The following is an 18,118-nucleotide window of genomic DNA, read 5'->3' on the forward strand; positions in this document are numbered from 1 at the left end:
TGGTGCAATCTTGGCTCATTGCAACCTCTGCCTCCCAGGTTCAAGCGATTCTCCTGCCTCAGCCTCCTGAGTAGCTGGGATTATAGGCACCAGCTACCATGCCCAGCTATTTTTTTGTATTTTTAATAGAGATGGGGTTTCACTGTGTTGGCCAGTCTGGTCTCAAACTCCGGACCTCACGGCATCAGCCTGCCGCGGCCTCCCAAAGTGTTGGGATTATAGGCATGAGCCACCGCATCCAGCCTGAAGTGCTACTTTGGATTAATTACAGCTTTTGTTGGGTTAAGCTTCTGCAGAATTAAGATACGTAAATTTGATATGTTACCTTTCTTTTTACTAAGGGGATAAAAGCAGGAAATAGTGTGAATAGTGACTTTGAAGAAAGGAGAGTATTAGTTAATGTTGAGCCAGTGATAAATTGAATGTCAGGTTGGTGGTGTGGTAGTGAATCTATAGCAGTTCTGTGTCAGTTGAGCAGATGTATTCTGCCACTTGAAAAATTTGTTAGTCATAAGAATTCTATATCCAAATTAGCTTTCAAGAGACACTTACCTTGCAGATGAGCAGTATAGGAAATTTTTAAAAAAGACACTTATTATCACTTTATATTTGCCCTTGTATTTCTAAATGTGCTTACTTTGGACTTGTGCATGATGTAATTACATACTGCAGACTATTTGATTTTATGGTTATGGTCTTTGATTTTATGGTTATGGTCTTCTGTTTGTCTCTTAATGTTTGTATGTCTGTCTTTAGATTATAAACTCCTTGAAGCCAGGAATCATGGCTGGCTGACTCATGCTGTATAGTGCCATACAAGTACTGATTGATGACTGCTTTTTTGATGCTGGTGGTGATTGGTGATGATGCCTTTATTATGTATTATATCATTAGGATCAGGATAATACTTTAATTCTAGCTCTTTGGCTTTAAGGTACTTGATAGTTTCTTCTTCTTTGAAGTTTTATATAAAGTATGTGGGAGGGAAAAGTTAAGCAGTGTTTTCTTAATCTCTTGCAGCATTTGCCCTTGCGGAATTAATTGACAATTCATTGTCTGCTACTTCTCGTAACGTTGGGGTTAGAAGAATACAGATCAAATTGGTAAGGAAATAATACTGTAAAGCAATTTAACTTTTCCTTTTGTAAGAGTAATAAAAGTTTATTGGAGAAAATTAGAAAATAAAGATAAAACTAAAAGTAGAAATAATTGTCAGATATCTCTTCATCTATTGTTAAAATTTTTTCATGTTTTTTTCCTATGCATATATGTATACACGTATATGTACCTTTGGTTTTTTGTAATCTTCTACTTTCCCTTAACAGTACATTGTTAACATATGTCATATCATGAATGTTCTGCAATATAATCTGTTGTTGCAGTGGCTTATTGGCTATAATATAAATTGTGTAGTTTGTGTTCTGTTGAACATTTAGATTTTTTTTCTGTATTTTTGCCACTGGAAGGAATGCTGGAATGATGAACATTCTTGCACACGTTTGTAAATGTCTCTGAATATTTCCTTAAGTTGAGTTCTGAGAAATGGAATTTCTAGGCTAAAGGACATGAAGAATTCCGAGGCTTTTGATACATACTGCTGCTGAAGTGCCTTTCAGAAAATTGTATTAATTTGCACTTCCATCAGTAATGTATAAGTGAGCCTGTTGAATCATTTTTTTCATGTTTGACTTTTCATGTTTTAAATATTGATTTGACTTTTCCTATCTTTTTGAACTTATTTTGTTTCATAGCTTTTTGATGAAACACAAGGAAAACCTGCTGTTGCAGTGATAGATAATGGAAGAGGAATGACCTCTAAACAGCTTAACAACTGGGCCGTGTATAGGTTGTCAAAATTCACAAGGCAAGGTGACTTTGAAAGGTTAGAAAACCTTACTGTTTTTTTTTTGTGGGTAGCTATGTATTTTAGTAAGGATAAAAAACTGGTATGCCTTTGGATGCATATGATACATTGGAGGTTTTACTGTTATTCACATATTTATTTAGGTTTTATATTATAGAATTTTTATGATTGATACTCAGAAATAGTTAGAACTATATGATATTGTGCCTTTCCATTAAACAGCTCATTTTGCATTTCCTGAGGTATGTAGGAGTTGATATGTTGGTACCTTAGAGCTTTTCCCCTTTCCTAACTCTGTATAGCCTCTATAGCAGTAGAATTGTTTTAAAATGGGCTTTAGAAATCGCTTCATACCATTTGCAAAATGTCTAAAATTGCTTGTGGTTCTGTGGAGCTCACTGTTGTTCTACTTTCAGAGCTCTTTTTGTAAAACATTCAGGAGTGGAATCTAGTGGAGTTATATATCAGAATGTGCTTGTAGAAAATATCCTGAATGAGGATGTCACAGGGAAAACAAAATATGCTAAAAGCCATCAGACATAAAAAAGATTTAGATTCTTGGGATATTAGTGGAACTCTAGTAAGAAGAGCTTTGACCCACAGGTCTTTTGATATTTTAAGCTATGTTGCTCTACTTCTAACAACATACTTGGGAAGAGTCTCTTGTCATTCTTATTAAATAGTTGGTGTGTGTTCATAACCTGCTTTGTTCTTTACCTTGTCAAGAAAAGTCACCCGCGTTTAAGGATCAATCTCAATGTGTAAATATAGCTAAAACATTGGTCTTCTTCTAAAATTTCAGCACCCTCAGAATTTTAATCAAATTAGTAAAGACCTAACAGTGCCATTTAAGAGACAAGGCAGTATGAAAAACAAAACTCTTGTATCATTTGAACCTGGTTTGGATTCTAGCCTTGCCACTTACTAATTGTGTGACATTGGTCAACTTACTTTACTTCTCTGTGCCTCAGCTTACATAGCCATAAAATGGGGATAATATCCCATGAGGTTTTATGACAACTAAGTGAGTTAGTACATGTAAAATCCTTAGGACAGAGCCTGGCATATGGTAAACAGTCAATAAATATAAGCTATAGAAGCTGTCATTTTAGTTATTACTTCTCATTCCTGACCTCAGACTTTTTTTTGTTTTTTTTTTTTGGAGACAGAGTCTTGCTCTGTCATCCAGGCTGAAGTGCAGTGGTGCAATCTCAGCTCACTGCAACCTCTGCCTCCCAGGTTCAAACGATTCTTCTGCCTCAGCCTCCCGAGTAGCTGCGACTACAGGCACCCACCACCACGCCTGGCTATTTTTTGTATGTTTAGTAGAGACAGGGTTTCACCATGTTGGCCGGTCTGGTCTTGAACTTCTGACCTCAGGTGATCCGCCCTCCTCAGCCTCCCGTAGTGCTAGGATTACAGGCGTGAGCCACTGCACCTGGCCTAGATTTCTCCACAACCATTCTATTTCACCACTTTTATAAATATGTGGCATTTAAAGGATTTATAAAAAGCCAGAGAGAAGGCAAAGACCACTGTCTTTAATAGTGTGAGGATAGGATTTAGCATATGAGGGAAATTGTAATTTCTGGCAAAAATCTTTTTGCTGCTGGTTTTAGTCTTAGCTTTATGGGTTTGGTGTCAGTAAACAATCAGTTGTTATTATAGCTGTTAGGTACTCGTACTGTCTTTTAAGTCCAGTATCAGTTCCTTGACGCACTCTGATTTCTGTCAACATCAGATACACCCCTTCAGCCTCTAGCTTCTGCTCCGTTGCTTTACTCCTTCCATTTGTTTTTTTCTGCATACAAGGATGGATGTCATAGAAGACAGGCTGTAGAAGAAAGGCAAGAACAGGCTAAAAGTACTAAACAACTAACAGTCTTGACCTGTAGCTTATGTTGTTTTGGAGAGAGAAACAGAAGTAAATACAAAAAATTACATGTAAAAGCATTTCAGTTATTATTACTATGAATAAAATGTAAGAGTAATGTTGAAGGAATGGATTGCTAGAAAAAAAATGTAGAATAGTAGAGCTGATGCACATCTCCTCTAGATAAGGTGGTTGGAGAAGAGGGCCTCTTTGAGATTATATTTGAGTTGAGGCTTGAATGATCAGAAAAAAGCAGCCAAATAAAGATCTTTGAGAAGTGTGTTTCAGGTAGAAGAAGCACCAGCAAAGCAAAGACTGAAATTGTGACAGTCTCGTTTTGTTTGAAGGACAGAAAGGAGACTATTGTGACTGTAGCATAGTAGATAGAGGGGAGAGTAGAGGGAGACGTGAGAATTTCAGTTTGGAAATATTATTTGTAACTCTCGTTTACCTGGGTACTACTCCCTCCCCCGACCCTTTTTATTTTGAATCATTTCAAGCCAATAGACAAGATGAAAGAACTAGCACCCATATATACTTCACCTAGATTTATCAGTTGTTAACATTTTGTCACATTTATGATCTGTCTACACACTTGCACACACACACTTTGCTTTTCTGAATCATTTGAAAGTACACTGCTGTCAGTTTGTGAGATTTCACTCCCAAATACTGTAGCATGTGTATTCTGAGGACAAGTGGATGGTCATAAATAACTACAAAATCATTATTACATCTAAGAAATTTATCATTAATGCAACAATATTTAACATAAGATTTTCATAAGTTTTTTTTCTGTGGTCATGTCTGATCTCCTTCATTCTATGATAGTTTCCCTAGCTTTTGTGTTTTTCATAATATTTCAATTTTTCTATAGTGTTTAGGCTAGCTTTCTTGTAGAATGGTCCACAACCTGGATCTGAGTGTTTCCTCAGCACTGTTTTTTTTCCTTTAGTATTTTATTATGAACATTTAAAAACATACAGAAAAGTTGAAATTCTACAGGGAATACCCATATACTCACACCTAGGTTTCACCGTTGATGGTTGCTTTACTCCTTATATATCTGTCCCACCATTAGTTTATCTGGTTTTTTAATACAGTTCAAAACAAGTTATAAATATCAGTATACTTTTTCCTAGTTTTGAAAGTATCCATATTAATTTCTAGGGTTCAATATTTTTAATTTTGAGGTAAAATTCACATACAGTTAATTGCTTGTATCTGTCTTAAATGTATCTTCATTGAATTTATCTTTTATGGAGATAAAATTTACGTATCATAAAATTCACAGTATTAAAGCATACTGTTCAGTAGTTTTGAGTTAACAAAATTGTGCAACCATCACCACTAATTCCAGAATATTTTTACAACTCCAAAAGAAACCCTGTACTAAGTGGTAATCACTTTCTATCTCCTGGCAGTCACTAATATCCTTTTAATAGTTTTGTTTTGTTTTTTGAGACAAATCTCGCTCTGTCGTTCAGGCTGGAGTGTAGTGGCGCTGTCTTGGCTCACTGCAACCTCTGCCTCTTGGGCTCAAGTGATCCTCTCACTTTAGCCTTCCAAGTAGCTGGGACCACAGGTGCATGTCACCACACCTGGCTAATTTTTTATAGAGGTGGGGTCTCACTATGTTACCCAGGCTGGTCTCCAGCTCCTGAGCTCAAGCGATCCACCTGCCTCAGCCTCCCAAAGTGCTGGGATTACAGGAGTGAGCCACCGCACCTGGCCAATAGTTGTTAATCTACATTTTTAGTTGTTTTTCTAGGGATTACAACCAGCATCTTAATTTATAACAATCCAGTCTGGATTAATGCCAATGACATAATCTGTAGTATACAAAAACCTCTCCTACTTAGCTTTGTTCTCCTCCCACTTCCGTGTACTATTATTTTCATATAAATGTGATCGTTATACATTATAGCCGTTACTAGAGTTTTATACTTACTATTTTATGCCTTGATCTTTTGAATCAGAAGAGTTACAAAGAATGCATTTATACTGTCTTTTCCTTCTTTCTCTTTCTTCTTTCTTTCTTTCTTTCTTTCTTTCTTTCTTTCTTTCTTTCTTTCTTTCTTTCTTTCTTTCTTTCTCTTCCTTCCTGTCCTGTCCTGTCTTGTCTTGTCTTTTCTCTTCTCTTCTCTTCTCTTCTCTTCTCTTCTCTTCTCTTTTCTTTTCTTTTCTTTTCTTTTCTTTTTTGAGACAGAGTCTTTGCTTTGTTGCCCAGGCTGGAGTGCAATGGCACAATCTTGGCTTACTGCAGCCTCCACCTCCTGGGTTCCAGTGATTCTCCTGCCTCAGCCTCCTGGGCTTGACTTATAGGCACATGCTGGGATTACAGGCACATGCCACTACTCCCGGCTTATTTTTGTATTTTTAGTAGAGACGAGGTTTCACCATGTTGACCACGTTGGTCTCGAACTCCTGACCTTAGGTAATCCTCCTGCCTCGGCCTCCCAAAGGGCTGGGATTACAGGCGTGAGCCCCACCGCGCCTGGCTTGTCTTTTCTAATTATATAATTACCACTACCTTATTTTCTGTTTATTTCTTCATGTGTGTTTGAGTTATAATACTTTCTAATATCCTGGTATTTTAGCCCAAAGGACTCTCTCTAGTGGCTCCATTAGGGCAGATCTGCCAATAACTAATTCCCTCAGTTTTTATCTGAGAATGTCTTAATCTTCCTTTTTTTTTTTTTGAGATGGAATCTTGCTCTGTAGCCCAGGCTGGAGTGCAGTAGTGCAATCTCAGCTCAGTGCAACTCTGCCTCCCTCGTTCAAGTGATTCTTTTGCCTCAGCCTCCCAAGTAGCTGGGATTACAGGCGTGCACCACAATACCCAGCTAATTTTTGTATTTTTAGTAGAGTTGAGGTTTTGCCACATTGGCCAGGCTGGTCTCGAACTCTTGACCTTGTGATCTGCCTGCCTTGGCCTCCCGAAGTGCTAGGATTACAGGTGTGAGCCACCACACCTGGCCCCTTTCCATTATTTTTGAAGGCTACTTGTGCTGGGTAAAGAACTCTTGGTTGGGCCGGGCGCCGTGGCTCACACCTGTAGTCCCAGCACTTTGGGAGGCCGAGGCAGGTGGATCACAAGGTCAGGAGATCAAGACCATCCTGGCTAACACAGTGAAACCCCATCTCTACTAAAAATACAAAAATTAGCAGGTCGTGGTGGTGGGCGCCTGTAGTCCCAGCTACTCAGGAGGCTGAGGCGGGAGAATGGCGTGAACCTGGGACGCAGAGCTTGCAGTGAGCTGAGATGGCGCCACTGCACTCCATCCAGCCTGGGCGACAGAGAGAGACTCTGTCTCAAAAAAAAAAAAAAAAAGAACTCTTAGTTGACAGTCTTTTGTCTTTCAACACTTTGAATATATTCGCTCACTGCCTTCTGGCTTTATGGTTTCTGATGACAAATTAGCTGTTTATCTTTTTGAGGATCACTTCTGTGTAATAAATTGCTTCGCTCACTGCTTTTGAGATTCTCTTTTTGTCTCTGGCTTTTGACAGTTTAATGCTGATGTGTCTAGGTGTGGATTCGAGTTCATCCTACTTAGAGTTCATTGAGCTTCTCGGATATATAGAATAAAGTTTTTCATCAAATTTGGGGAGTTTTGGGCCATTTTTTTCTCCAAGTATTCTTTCTCTCATTTGTACTTGATCTTAGCCAAAAGGCCGAGAAGCGATCTCTTTCTCTCATTTGCTTCTATGACTCCTCTTATCCATATACTTGATGGTGCTCTATAGTATAGGTCTGTTCTTTTTTCTTCATTTTTCTTTTTGTTCCTCAAACTAAATAATTCCAATCAGTCTGCCTTCAAGTTTATGGATTCTTCTGCCAACTCAAATCTGCTCGTGAGTCTCTTAAGTGATTTTTTAAATTTTGGTTATTGTTTTTTCAAATCCAGAATTTCTATTCAGTTCTTTTTTGTGATTTCTATCCCAACTGATACTCTCTGTTTGGTGAAATACATTTCTTATACTTTTAATTCATTAGACATGGTTTCTGTTCTTTGAATATATTTAAAATAGCCGAGCTTCTTCTGCCACAGTCTCTACCAACTGTTCTTTTTCCTGTGTGTGAACCATACTTTAATATCTTTTTGCATGGCTTGTAATTTTTTATTGAGAACTGGTCATATTATAATAATATAATGTAGCAACTCTGGAAATCTGATACCACTCCCTTCCCCAAAACTTGTTGTTGCGTCTGTTGTTTGTTCATGTAGTGGCTTCCCTGAACTAATTCTGTTAAGTCTGTATCCTTGTGTTACCCTTGAAGTTTCTGATTAGTTAGCTTTGTGGTCAGCTAATGATCAAACATTATCTTAAGGGCCTTGAACCACTAAGTGTCCCAGCTTTTGCTGAGGGGCTCTGTGTGCATAGTGGGGTATGTTTCTAGTGCTCTGTTGCAGAATTTACAACTCTGCCTTACTTTCACTTCTTGCTTGTAGTGAACCTCAAGGTAAGCTAGAGAGGTGAGTCATTATTAGGACCTTCTCAATTCTTTCTTGAACATGTGTTTAGCCCTGCACGTGGGAGTGACCTTATTGATTCTAGTAAATATGTTGAAGCTTTTAAAAAACCCTGCAGACCTCGCATTCCCCAGCTTTTCCTTGTATATTTTCGGTCAGATTCTTGTTTTCTCCAGCTGTTTTCATTGCCTCAGACAGCTGTTATGATAAACATTTGCTGCTGATTGATTTTGACAGTTTTTTCAGGCATTCTCATTGCTTTCATCAGTGAGTGGATTCTTGGAAGTCCTTATGCCACCATTCTGGAAGTGTTCACTTGTTTACTGATTTTTGACAAATATATATGCTTGTGTATCTCAAGCCCTTGTTAAGATATAGGACGATAAGCTGGACTCAGTGGCTCACACCTGTAATGCCAGCACTTTGGGAGGCTGAGGCAGGAAGATTGCTTGAGCTCAGGAATTTGAGACCAGCTTATGCAACATGAGAACCCACCTCTACAAAAAATATTTAAAAAAATTAGCCAGGTTTAGTCCGGGCACGGTGGCTTACGCGTGTAATCCCAGCACTTTGGGAGGCCGAAGTGGGCGGATCACCTGAGGTCAGGAGTTCAAGACCAGCCTGGCCTTCATGGCGAAACCCTGTCTCTACTAAAAATACAAAAATTAGCCAGGTGTGGTGGTATGTGCTGGTAATCCCAGCTACTCAGGAGGCTGAGACAGGAGAGTCACTTGAACCCGGGAGGTGGAGGATGCAATGAGCCAAGATTGTGCCACTGTACTCCAGCCTGGGTGACAGAATGAGACCCCATCTCAAAAAAAAAAAAGGAAAATTAGCCAGGTATTGTGGCTTGCACCTGTAGCTCCAGCTTCTCGGGAGGCTAAGATGGGAGGATCGCTTGAGACCAGGAGGTGGAGGCTGCAGTAATCCATGATCACGCCACTGCACTCCAGCCTGGGCGACTGAGTGAGATCCTGTCTCTCAAAAAAAAAAAGGATATATAACATTACATAAACCTAGAAAATTCTCTCATAACTTGGGCACTGTAAGAATTATTGCTTTAGAAGTTAACTTGGATACCTGGAACATAATTATAATAGTATGTGTATAATTATTTGGTAGGGGAGAGGTATGACATTAGTTAGGTCAGCTGGATTCAGGTATGTGTTGGATCAGCGCTACTCTTTCTGCACTTTCAACTTGCTCATCAATTAAAAGGCTTTCAACTCAGAGCCATTTTGTTGAAATATGAAAAAGTAAAAATGCTACATGAGCCATGCCATATTTATTTTAAGTTGTAGAAATGGATCCCCAACAGGATTTTTCCTAATATTCCTAAAGAAAAAGCTGGTTTGTCTTTGTTGGTTTTCAGCAAATTAAGATGAGCTTTTGTTTTCTTTCTAATATCTGTGTTTACTTGAATGTTGGGAATACGTTTGTAACATTTAAGCACCCTACTTTAATTTGGTCATTTCTGTATGTCTGGCACATTTATTCTAGAGGCTGTGATAGAGATTGGTGGCCAGTTTTGTTAGAGGTGGAGCTTTCTTAATTTTGGTGTTTTTTTTTTCCCTCCTTTGTTAGATTCAAAATAGTGAGATATATACATACATAGTTACTGTACCCTGGCTTCCTGGCAATCATTTAGATAGTTTGTTTTAATAATTTGATCATCTTCCCTGATAACTTTTTCTTTTCTTTCTTCTTCTTTTTTTTTTTTTTTCTTTTTTGAGACAGAGTCCTACCTGTCAGCCCCAGGCCGGAGTGCAGTGGCATGATTTCAGCTCACTGCAACCTCTGCCTCCCAGGTTCAAGCAGTCCTGCCTCAGCCACCCAAGTAGCTGGGATTATAGACGCACACCACCACTCCTGAAAAATTTTGTACTTTTAGTAGAGAAGAGGTTTCACTATGTTGGCCAGGCTGGTCTTGAACTCCTGACCTCAGGTGATCCACCCACCTCAGCCTCCCGAAGTGCTGGGATTACAGGCGTGAGCCACCGCGCCCGGCCCCCTGATACTTTTTCTTACTTGAAACAGCTCTTATGTTTTGTTTCCATCAAAATTTCCCAAAGATTAAGTGTCCTCTTTCATTGTATGAAGATTATGAATTAAGATACTTTCTGAAATATTTTTGGACTTTGATGTAAATTTATTCCTGAAGGAGATTAATTTCCTAATTCTCCAGAGGACTGCTGTGGTGTAAAACTGTTCCTTGAAACTGTATTTTTCTACTTTTATTTATATTCATGAAGGGATATTTACATAGTCCTTGAGTGGATATGGGAATTTTTCTAGACTCATTAACACAAGTCTGAGACTGTCTTGAAATAAATATTCTCAGCCTTACTTGCTGTGATAGAGTTGTTGCCTAGATTTGGTTTGCATGGGTCATTTGGGTTGAAAAAGGGATTTATCATTTTGTGCATTTCTAACTAGTGGAGAGAATTCTTTAGTTTTGCATGACCTGATGTATGTATGTTGTGTTTTATCAGTGAGCTTCTCCCTTCTCTAAACTTTTGTATATTTTCCCAGAAATATTTTAAGGAAAATATCAGAGGGTATTTTCAACTTATTTCCTAGAAGTATTGCCATAGTAACTGAATACTTAGAACTCATTTACTTTTTTTTTTCTTAATAAACATTAGCTCATAGACTTTGGTTAATCATAATTCTAGGAAATAAGTTGCAGCATCTCACAAGTTTTGTTATGCTGTATTTTCTTTTTCATTCAGTTCAGTCTACTTTTTTCCTTTGCAGCTTGGTATTTAACCCGTGGATTGTTTTAAAAGTGCGTGAATTTATAAGTGTTCCAACAGATTTTCCTATTGTCTTTCTATTGATTTCAAGTTTAATTTCGTGATAGCTAGAGAATGTGCTCTTAAGTGATTTCAGCTGTTTTACATTTGTTGGGTTTTATGATCCAGGATGTTATCTATCTAGGTGGATTTTCTATGTGTCTTTGAAAAGAAGGTGTATTTTGCTCTTGTTGGGAGAACTGTTCTGAAAATGTCAGTTACATTCTATTGGTTGATGATATTATTCATTTCTTTATATCTTTGCTGGATTTTCTGTGTGGTAGTAACTAGGGGGTATTGAAGTCTCCAAGGATTGTTACGCCTTCTGTGCCTTCTTGGTTGACCAACCCTTTTATTCATTATGTAGTGTTGCTCTTTGTCACTGGTTATTTTCTTTGCTTTGAAGTGTACTTTATCTGTTAGTATAGCCATCCCAGCTTCTTTTCATTTGTGTTTTCATGCTATATCTTTTTTCATCCATTTTCTTTTAACCTACCTTTGTTATTATATATGAAATGGGTTTCTTATAGACAACATATAGTTGGGTCATGTTTTATAACCACACTTAAAATTTCATTTAGCGTCTTTGTATTATTACATTTAATGTAATTAAATGTATAATGAGCATTTCAGATTTTGGATTTTTGAATTTGAGATGCTCAACTTCTACTTAAATTTTTTTAAAGTCAAGCTCAAACTAGATGCTCAGCAAAACTATCTTTGGGGTTTGGGGGGAAGAGAGAGATCCTGTCAGACATACAAAATCTGAAGAAAATTCACCAAGAACAGACTCAAGTTATAAAAGAATGTTTAGAAAGATCTTCAGAAAGGAAAACAATACTGGATATTATTACGTTATCCAGAAAGGAAAATAATACTGGCTATTATTATATCCATAATGTAATTAAATGTAATAATACAAAGACTGATAGTCTGTTTACCCATTTATTTGTTTTAATTGTTCTTTGTTCATTTCCTGGTATCTTTTATTGACTTTATCTGGTGTTAATATAGTCACTGTAGCTTTCTTTTCGTTAGTGTTAAAATTATAAATATTTTTCCAACCTCTTAACCTATTGTCTCTTTATATTTAAAGAGGATTTCTTTTAGGCTGTAGATATTTGTGTCTTAATATTTAACAATCTCTGCCTTTTAATTGGAGTGTTTGGATCAGTTGCTTTTAATTGGATTATTGATATGTTTAGATTTAAGTTTACCGTCTTTGTTAATTTTTTATTTTTCCTGCCTATTTTTTGTTCCCATTTTCTTTTTTTTCCTGCCTTATTGCAGATTCTGTGTGTGTGTGTGTGTGTGTGTGTGTGTGTGTGTGTGTGTGTGTGTGTGTGTGTGTGTGTGTGTGTGTGTGTGTGTGTGTGTGTGTGTGTGAGATTCCATTTTATTTCCTTTTTGGCTTATTAACGATATCTGTTACTTTACTGGAAACTCTAGGATTCATAGTATAAATCTTTAATTTATCACAGTCTGTATTAAGTAATACTAAACCACTTAGCATATAAATACATCACAACAGTATACTTCCATTTATGCTATCTTGGTCTTTGTACTTTTGTTTTTATACATTTTACTTTGGCATAAATGTCAAAGTACAATATTGTTATTTAGCTTTAAATAATCATTTGCCTCTCTCCTTAATGTAAAAAGCCTTCTTCTCAACTTCCTGACCTTTCTTGCTAAACTATACACATCTGCCCTGTTTTCCAACAGCACACTGTTCTGTCTGTTTTTTTTTTTTTTGAGACGGAGTCTCGCTCTTTTGCCCAGGCCAGACTGCAGTGGCGCTATCTTGGCTCACTGCAAACTCTGCCTCCCGGGTTCACGTCATTCTCCTGCCTCAGCCTCCCGAGTAGCTGGGACTACAGGCTCCCGCCACCACGCCCAGCTAATTTTTTGTATTTTTAGTAGAGACGGGGTTTCACTGTTAGCCAGGATGATCTCAATCTCCTGACCTCGTGATCCGCCTGCTTCAGCCTCCCAAAGTGCCAGGATTACAGGCGTGAGCCACCATGCCCGGCCTGTTCTGTCCGTTTTTAAAGCAGTTCTCTTTTAAAAAATTGTGGTAAGATATAAATAACATAAAATTTGCAGTTATAACCATTTTAAAGTATATAATTCCGTGGCATTAATTACAGTCACAGTCTTTTACAACTATTATTATTATGTATTCCTAAAGTTTTTTCACCCTGTACCCCCAAATTGAAGCTTTACCCATTAGACAGTAACTCCCTGTTGCTCCCACTCTTGGCCCCTGGTAACCATTATTGTACTTTCTGTTTCAATGAATTTACCTAATCAAGGTACCTTATTTAAGTGGAATTATACAGTATTTGTCATTATACAGTATTTGTCATGTGTGACTTACTTCACTTAGCATAATTTTCGAGGATCATCCATGTTGTAGCATGTATCAGAATTTAGTTCCTTTTTATGGTTGAGTAATTCTCCACTGTACAACCATACTGTGTTTTGTCTGTCAGTTCATAGATTAATGGACACAAGTTGTTTCTACCTTTTGTCTTTTGATAATGCTGCTGTGAACATTTGCATACAAAATCTGAGTCCCTGAACCAGTTTATGTTTACCCACATATTTACCATATTTACTAGAGCTTGTATTCATTCCTTTGTGTAAATCTATCCAGTATTGTTTTCCTTTCTGAAGATCTTTCTAAACATTCTTTTATAACTTGAGTCTGTTCTTGGTGAATTTTTTTCAGATTTTGTATGTCTGATGGGATCTCTCTCTTTCCCCCAAACCCCAAAGATAGTTTTGCTGAGCATCTAGTTTGAGCTTGACTTTAAAAAAATTTAAGTACAAGTTGAGCATCTCAAATTCAAAAATACAAAATCTGAAATGCTCCAGAATCCAAAATTTTTTGAGCACCAATGTGACACTTAAGGAAATGCTACTGGAACATTTCAGATGTTGCGTTTTCAGACTTGGGATGCTCAGGTGGTAAGTATAATGCATCTATTCTAAAATTGGAAAAGAAATCAGAAATCTGAAATACTTTTGGTCTGAAGCATTTTGGATAAGGGGAACTCAAACCTGTATGTTAAATATGTCACTCAGTTTTCTACCAGCTTGCATCATTTATAAGGAGAAATCTGTTGTCAGTCTTATCTTTGTATCTCAAAACATATTGTGTTTTTCTCTGACCTGTTTTACGATTTTTTTTTTAATCATCAGTGTGTATGCTTTGTAGCATTGTGGTGTATGTTTCTGTTGAAAGTAGTGGTGTGTTTGTGTATTGTGTGAGGTGTCTTGTATAAATGCAAACTTGCGTGGGGAGGCATTTTCTCTGTGTTACTTTGTGTCGACAGTTTGTGTGTGTTGTGTGGGGATGTGATTGTAGATGTTGGGGGGGTATTGTGAGGGAATACTTTTTTGGGTGCTTTTGTTGTTTTGTATCTCTGGTATTACAGTGTCCTACTTGGTCAATGTTGTCTTTATGTTTATTTGATTATTTATATATGAGGATAGGACTTTTTATACCAATTAAAATGTTTTTGTTTATCCCATTCTTTCTGTTTCTGTTTCTTCTGTTTCTCTTAAATTTATTGTCTTCTGCTGTTTTGTTTTCTTGCTCCACCTTTTTTCTTTTTAATATTTTAGACTTTATATCTTCTCTGATCTTCTTTGAAGTTTTAACATGCATATTTAACTTTAGATTTCAGGATTAAAAGTATTTTCCTTCCCCCAACTTAAGGACTTCATTAGCTTTGGTCACTCCCTTCCTGAAATGACACTTTTGTTATTGAAGGTATTTGAAGTTGTGACTTTTTAGAAATTCAACAATACACACACACCACTTTTTCACCACACCAGTAAATGTCTCATATGTAGTACTTAAAAAAATTACTTTTGTATGTATTATATTATGGTGACCTCTTGTATGTTAGATTGTGCTTGTAGGAACATTTCTTTAGAACAAGTCTTCTGATGGTAAATTACTTTGGTTTTTATCTATAAATTGTTTATTTTTCTCTAGTTGACGATTTTAGGTTAACAGATTTTTTTCAGGCACTGTAGAGATAATATTCCTCTCTGTCTTTTACTGTCGTTGTCAAAGCCTGCTAATCTATTTTGTCCTGTCTTATCTCTCAGCCTATTTTCTAGTTCTTCTGTTTGGTTTTTGGTGTTTACAGTGATGTTGATTTCTTGTTATGTATCTTGTTTGGGTTCTTTTGGTTTTCCTGGATCTGTGAAGCCATGTCTTTTATTGATTCAAGAATATTTACAGCTATTTTCCATTTCTCTGTCCCTTCTCTTTCTAGAACTACATTTAATCTTGTGCGAGATATTTTCCTTTGATCATTTATGTCTTTTAATGCCACTTTGATATTTTCAGTTTTCTTTTCTTTCTTTGTTTCGTGTGGTTACGTTCTTTGCATCTTTCTGTTCTCTAATTCTCTACAGCTATGTCACACCTGCTCTTTAATCTTTCCAGTGACTTTAATAGTGGTTCCAGCCTCACCTTCATTCTGTTTATTTCTGATATTGGGGGATAATGTCCCTGGAGACTTTGCCTATATTTTGAAAGACCAGTGGTGCCTCTTCTTCAGAATATTTTTATGGTGCAATGTTCCCTCAGAGCTCTTCATTTATCATGATATATGGAAGTGAGACTCTTCTTTGCTCTAATTACCATCATTCTTCAGACAATATTTTAGCAAGTTTTGAAGTAGCAAACAATTTTGAAGGAAAGTTTTAGAGGCATGAGGATAATAAAAATACTTACTTAGTCCTGTTTGCTGAGAGATTTTCTGATTTAGTAGGATTGAGCCCAAGAGTTTGCATTTCTTAAAAGTTTTCAGCTAAAGCTGATGCATCTGGCCTGGGGACTACACTTTGAGATGCACTGGAGTAGATGTCTTGACACTGATTATTTCACCTTTCAGTTAGGGGTGTTTGCAGGCATGGTGATCATTTTATTAACACTGAATACAAGTGCAATGAAAGTTTCTTTTGACACTTAACTAGCTTGTTTAAAATCACTGCATTAATGTTTTATTTTAGTGATCATTCAGGATATGTTCGTCCAGTACCAGTGCCACGCAGTTTAAACAGTGATATTTCCTATTTTGGTGTTGGGGGCAAGCAAGCTGTCTTCTTTGTTGGACAATCAGCCAGAGTAAGTAAAAAGATTTCTTATAAATGAAAGTTGATCAAAATATTTTGAAGTTGACTCTGTATAAATGCATTAACCAGTTTATTAGGAATTTAAAAAGTACTCTTTTTAATATTTAACAGATGATAAGCAAACCTGCAGATTCCCAAGATGTTCATGAGCTTGTGCTTTCTAAAGAAGATTTTGAGAAGAAGGAGAAAAATAAAGAGGCAATATATAGTGGATATATTAGAAACAGAAAGGTACAATACACTTTAACTCATAATTATAAATTTACTCCTTTGGGTAGACGGTAGGACAGAACTTAACTTGAAGGTATGAAATTTTCAAAATGAGTTACCCTTTCCTTTAGTCATAATAACAAAAATGGGCTTTCTCAAGCCAAAAATCTTCAGACAAGTTGTCTCATAAAGCTTACTATGCTTTCTGTAAATTGCTTATAGGATTATAAACTTTTTCCCCTGGTCTGAATTTGAGTTTTAAAATCTTTGTTATATAATAAAATTACAGAGTAGAAAAACAGTAATAGGGTAATGGACTTTCAGGAAATTGGACCTCTGGAGAAATAAGTGAGAGATTGCTGTTACAAGTTTGCATTGAAATTCTTGTGTTCATAATACAAAATGTTAACATTTGAATCTTGGTGGCAAGTAAATGGTATATTTATTGTATATTCCTTCAACTCTTCTTTGTTTGAAACATGATTTTTTTTTTTTTTTTTTTTTTTGAGATGGAGTCTCACTCTGTCTCCCACGCTGGAGTGCAGTGGCGCAACCTCAGCTCGCTGCAACCTCCACCTCCCGTGTTCAAGATATTCTCCTGCCTCAGCCTCTCGAGTAGCTGGGATTACAGGTGCTTGCCACCACGCCCTGCTAATTTTTTTGTATTTTTGGTAGAGACAGTGTTTCACCATGTTGGCCAGGCTGGTTTTGAACTCCTGACCTCAAGTGATCCACCCGCCTCAACCTCCCAAAGTGCTAGGATTACAGATGTGAGCCACCACACCCAGCCTGAAACACGATTTTTAATCTAAAATTTTTATTTATTTTTTATTTTTATTTTTATTTTTTTTTTATATATGTTAGTTTACTTATTATTTTAAGAGATGGGGTCTCACTCTGTCCCTCTAGACTAGAGTGTAGTGGTGCTATCACAGTTCACAGCAGCCTCGAACTCCTGGACTCAGGCAGTCTTCCAACCTTGGCCTCCCAAAGTGTTAGGATTACGGGAATATCTTTATTTTAAAGTGATTTTGGGCTGGGCATGGTGGCTCAGTCCTGTAATACCAGTACTTTGGGAAGCTGAGGTGGGAGGATTGCTTGAACTCGGGAGTTTAAGACCAGCCTCTGTAACATACGAGACCTTGTCGCTACTGAAAAAAAAAAAAAAAAAGCCGGGTGTGGTGGTGTGCACCTGTAGTCCCAGCAAATCCGCAGGCTGAGGTGGGAGGATCACTTGAGCCCAGCTGCAAGTGAGCTATGATCATGCCACTACATTCCAATTTGGGCGATAGAGCAAGACTGTCTCAAAACAATAAAAAATTTTTAAAGGGTAATTTTGAACTTTTAAAAATTTGGCTTTCTGATTCTAAAACAACTTGTAGGAAACTTTATAGGAAAGCCTAAGGAAGATAAAAATTAGAGAAGCCTACTGAAACATTTTGGTGAATTTCCTTCTAATTCAGCTTTTTAAAATATGTACTTAATAGTTTTGATCCCACATTTAAAAAATTAACATGTTGAGTATTTCCCCATCTTATAGAATATTTTGATACACAACAGTTTTTAGTAGCTTTATAACATTTCCTTCAATGATTGTAACATAATTTCATGATTCTGTTGAGCATTTGGCTTATTTAAAGGATTTTACAGTAATTGTAAAGACAATCCGATTAATATCTTTGCATAACATCTTACCTGAATTACAGATTTTTTTCTTAGTTTAGATTGTTATAATTTT

At 36.9% G+C, this 18,118-nt stretch overlaps 1 protein-coding gene across 3 annotated transcripts in view; it reads left to right on the forward strand.

Moving 5' to 3' along the window:
* SMCHD1 (structural maintenance of chromosomes flexible hinge domain containing 1) overlaps window positions 1-18,118 on the forward strand; it is a 155,120-nt gene that overhangs the window by 16,693 nt on the left and 120,309 nt on the right. For all 3 annotated transcript variants that reach the window (XR_009213508.1, XM_032152699.2, XM_058438574.1), the window contains 4 exons: window positions 1,021-1,103; window positions 1,752-1,882; window positions 16,048-16,162; window positions 16,282-16,401. Coding sequence is in view for 2 of the 3 variants with exons in the window: in XM_032152699.2 (XP_032008590.1) it covers window positions 1,021-1,103; window positions 1,752-1,882; window positions 16,048-16,162; window positions 16,282-16,401 (449 nt within the window). In the remaining variant the exon portion in view is untranslated. The remainder of the gene's footprint in view (window positions 1-1,020; window positions 1,104-1,751; window positions 1,883-16,047; window positions 16,163-16,281; window positions 16,402-18,118) is intronic.

The sequence above is a fragment of the Hylobates moloch genome, unplaced genomic scaffold (assembly GCF_009828535.3).
Source record: "Hylobates moloch isolate HMO894 unplaced genomic scaffold, HMol_V3 SCAFFOLD_5, whole genome shotgun sequence".
Lineage (NCBI taxonomy): Eukaryota > Metazoa > Chordata > Mammalia > Primates > Hylobatidae > Hylobates > Hylobates moloch.